This window comes from Amphimedon queenslandica, unplaced genomic scaffold, assembly GCF_000090795.2.
Source record: "Amphimedon queenslandica unplaced genomic scaffold, v1.1 AMPQUscaffold_13187, whole genome shotgun sequence".
In the NCBI taxonomy this organism is placed as follows: domain Eukaryota; kingdom Metazoa; phylum Porifera; class Demospongiae; order Haplosclerida; family Niphatidae; genus Amphimedon; species Amphimedon queenslandica.
In genome coordinates, this window is record NW_003546577.1 from 98,717 (window position 1) to 102,760 (window position 4,044).

Below are 4,044 nucleotides of genomic sequence, written 5' to 3' on the forward strand. Positions count from 1 at the left end.
ATTCATATAGAAGTTCTAATACTGTGTAAAAATTTTAAGCAGACTCTAGTCAAAATTTGGATTTTTATAAATTTTAAAACTTGCTTTAAAATTGGATCAAAGACATGGTACATGGTATTTGGCCAGAATTTGCCAAAAACAACTTAGGAGAAAATTCTGTGTTTATAATTTTCTCAAAACATGTCCATATGTTGTACAGAAAGTTGAAGCTCATTCTGATCAAAATCAGATTTTCATTAATTTTTAAATTTTGCTAAAAAAGGGGCCAATACCAAAGAATTTGGTTTTTGACCAAATTTTGCCAAAAATTGCTCAAGAGACATGTTTCTGATACATATACATGTCCTAATGATGTTCCAAAGTTTGAGCTCATTCTAATCAAATTTGGATTTTTTATGAATTTCAAAGGCTTGTCAGCTCATAAAGCATGCCTTTTAACTCACTTAGCATGCTTTGTAGGGAACTAATAGTGCGATAAATGTATAATAAATATTGTGTGTGTGGCCAGTTATTAATAACTGACATAGGCTGATATAGAGCTGCAGTGGTCCACTCCTAGCAGTCTCTCATACATAATGACAGTTTTGAAGATGAAAAAAGAGAGAGATTAAATGTAGCAAGTCAATTTAAAATTAAATTTCAATTGAGTAAATTATTAATTGCTACCTTGTAAAGAAATTAAAATATTAATAAAGTTTTAAAGCGTTTTGAACTAAAGTCTGTTGAGTTTCATTTGACTTAGTGATTTTTAACGACCTGGGGGTGTAGTCCCCTTGTCGTTCCTACATGTATAATTGATTTCACCCACATGCGATGCTTGCATATTTGCATGTCCACACTTACATTTCTTTTATACATGTTGTATTGGAGAAATAAGAAAATTCATAAGCTTTAGCAAACACCCTCCCACGCTCCTTTATGTAGTCAGAGCAAACAAAATGGTGGCTTACACATAGAACAAAGTTATAAGTTTTTAAGCAAAAGAACATATGTACAGTCTCAAGACCTTTCTTGAAGGATTAGAAGGTAGAGAAAACCTCTTTAAATTTTAATAAGAACCCAGCTGTACATGCAAGGTGGTGAAATCAATTATAGTAATACTTTTACACTGTTACGCTTGTTTATAATAACTTTTGATAATCCAGGAATTTAGAAATTTTGTTTGTGCCATTAGAATTACTAGGTCCTTCCAGTCCTTAGAAAAGAACGGATCAAAATGACAAGGCCTTAGCCTTTTTTGGATGTCCCTCATAAACTCAATGACATACCTTGACCAAAATTACGCAGCTAGAACAGCCAAATCAAATTCAGCTTTTATTATTAATTGATAACAACCAGGGATCAGGTAAAAGTGAGTAAACTTTCAAACATGCATAACATCTTAACTCGGTATCAGTCATTTAAACTAAACTACATGTACAACCACTAGATACATTAACATGTACATGGCATGCACATACATGTAGTTACATGCACCACTTACTAGTTTACTGTCTCCTAGAGCATGATGAATTCGTGCAATAACTCTATATATAATAATACAATGGAATATATAAGTACTTAAATGACACCACTCACTTATAACAGTTTGCTATGTTGACATGTAGTGGCCCAAAGACTTGAGCAAACAATTGCACAGCTCCAGATAGATAGTCAAGAGCAACTTCAATATTACCAGACTGCAACTGAACCTGAGCCAACTCATACAAGCCAGAGGCTTCAAGAGGCTGGGGGGATTGAGGGAAAGAAAATTTAAGATAAAAAGAAAATTAGAAATACAATAAAATTGTTGAAGATTGAAGTACACATACATGTAAAAGACATAATTATACCATCGATCTGAAAATTTTTCACTGTGATTTTAATTTCACTGGATTAGAATTCCAAAAAAAATTAGATCACCTACATAATTATATGCCACATTCAATAATACATGACACAGTCTTATTTGGTAAAATTAAATAACAGCATCATTTAAAAACACAAAAGTTTCTACCACATAAATTCCCTAAACTACGGTATATATTGTGTAGCAAAAGTGACAGTACAAAGCAGTAATAAATGAAGTGATGTCTCACTTTAAAATCAGTGTGCTTAACAACAGGTACAATACAGGCAAGATCACCTTCATTGAATGGAGCAGTCAAGGAAAATTTGTAATCCTTCAATGTCATCTGTACTCCTGATAAGGGATGCGGTCAATGAATATTAATGAGGTATGATGCTATCTAACCTGTTTTGTTACAGAATTCCCTGAGAAGAGAGACTCTGCTAACACCACAAGTAGTACACATGTGAGTTACAGAATTACTAGAGAAAGAGATAGATATTTAAGTACATATACATCATTAAATATTGTTTATTCCGTTATTATTAGCTTACTATTCCAATGTGTACAGGAAATGCTGAAGTACATCTTCCACTAACAGTTTCCATAACTTTCCTTGAGACAAGTCTAAACAAAATATATCATCAATGTACTGTACATGTACAAGTTGCATATTATCAATTGCAGCTATTGTACAAAGTAAAAGGTAAAGTAAACATACACTGCATATGGCCTTTGATCATGATAAATGCACTGCAATGGCTCCATACATTAATAGTAACATAATAAAGTCATTACATGTTCATATACATGTAGAGTGAATGCACATTATGCTCTGTATGTCACACATGCTGTAAAAGATATAGCACAATACCTTTTCCAGCAGATGTAGTTTTAGTGACTGGACCACTAGCACCACCACCACCACTTCCTCCTCCCTTCTTCTTCTTGGACTTCTTTTTTGAAGCAGCAACCTCAGAGGGAGAGAGAGAGAGAGAGGACCAATGATACAACAGGAGAGTAGGAGACAATAGTACTGTACAGTACTTACTTCATCAGAAACAATCTCTTCAGTATCAGTCAAAAAAATAAAAAAGAGCAAAGTCAAATAATGACAAAATTAAAGTTACATGTACATTATGTACAAATGTATGGTTAGTGTACTATTATCACTGCATATCTTACTAATAAACAGTTAAGGAAATAAGCCACATTGGCTGACACACGGTTCAATGGAGTCATTAATAAAAGCTTTCTGAATCTCTTCTTAGTATCATCTCAGTAACACAGATCCTCTACGAGATAATATACACGTACATGCATATGCAAACATACAAGTATAGTGTCATTAATATGTAAAATGATGGCAGATCTGTGTGGAGAAATTGCTGATACAGTACGTCCTCGATTATCCGTACCTCTTTTATCCAAACCCTTGCTTATCCAAACGCATGGCTGCCTCTAATGCCCATGCTCAGACTATAATAACCAGTTAAAATGGCTGCTGCAGCAAGGAGCTTACAGAGCTTAACAAGAGAAATACCGTATACTGGGAAATTTTCGAGTAGCCAAATTTTCGCAAATTTCACGTTTTTTACTTCGTCGCAAAAATAAAAATCATGAAATTGTAACTTTCCAGTGCCACGTGGTACAGTTTATAGGCTGTTTGCAAAAATATTATTTCATGAAATCTTACAAATGCAAAATTCGTGAAAATTTAGCGACGCGTAAATATCCCAGTATACGGTACCATTAAAGAGAAGCCTGAGATGCTCTGGGAGTTAGAGAAAGGAAAGTCATACTCATTTAATTTTCAGAAAAGTATAGGATAGGTCGGCCTACTGTATTCTGTGCTGTATTTCACTCATCCAGACTATAGAGGATATGCGTGCTAGGTATATTCATAACTTTTAAGTACCGTATATCCAACCCACACAGTAAATTGGCCGCCATGTTGGACATCAAGAGTTCACTGGGGGAAAACTCATTTTCTTGCCTTGCTACCTTCTTGAGGCCTTTTTCGGAAGCTTAGAAAGCATACTGAGGCTCTAATGGGTCTAGTAGTCACCTGAAAGATTGCTATCAAGAAATAAAGAGCGGTTTCCTGGTACCAAGCCTTTTTCTATCTTTTGTCCATTGCTGCCAATGCAAAGTTGACGTCCAACGAACTAATTTCTTTCTTGAAAGTTATTACGGCATGCAATGAATACAATTAT

General features: G+C 34.4%; 2 protein-coding genes across 2 annotated transcripts in view; both read right to left on the reverse strand.

Moving 5' to 3' along the window:
• Positions 1 to 587, reverse strand: part of LOC109584633 (clustered mitochondria protein homolog) — a 3,002-nt gene extending 2,415 nt beyond the window's left edge. The window contains exon 1 of the mRNA XM_020000446.1: positions 524 to 587. The gene's annotated coding sequence lies outside the window, so the exon portion shown is untranslated. The remainder of the gene's footprint in view (positions 1 to 523) is intronic.
• Positions 588 to 1,400: 813 nt separating this feature from the next.
• Positions 1,401 to 4,044, reverse strand: part of LOC109584632 (clustered mitochondria protein homolog) — a 7,972-nt gene continuing 5,328 nt past the window's right edge. The window contains exons 3-9 of the mRNA XM_020000445.1: positions 2,703 to 2,802; positions 2,383 to 2,455; positions 2,234 to 2,310; positions 2,079 to 2,182; positions 1,579 to 1,727; positions 1,461 to 1,526; positions 1,401 to 1,410 (exon numbers count right to left, since the gene is read on the reverse strand). Coding sequence (XP_019856004.1) covers positions 1,401 to 1,410; positions 1,461 to 1,526; positions 1,579 to 1,727; positions 2,079 to 2,182; positions 2,234 to 2,310; positions 2,383 to 2,455; positions 2,703 to 2,802 — 579 coding nt within the window. The remainder of the gene's footprint in view (positions 1,411 to 1,460; positions 1,527 to 1,578; positions 1,728 to 2,078; positions 2,183 to 2,233; positions 2,311 to 2,382; positions 2,456 to 2,702; positions 2,803 to 4,044) is intronic.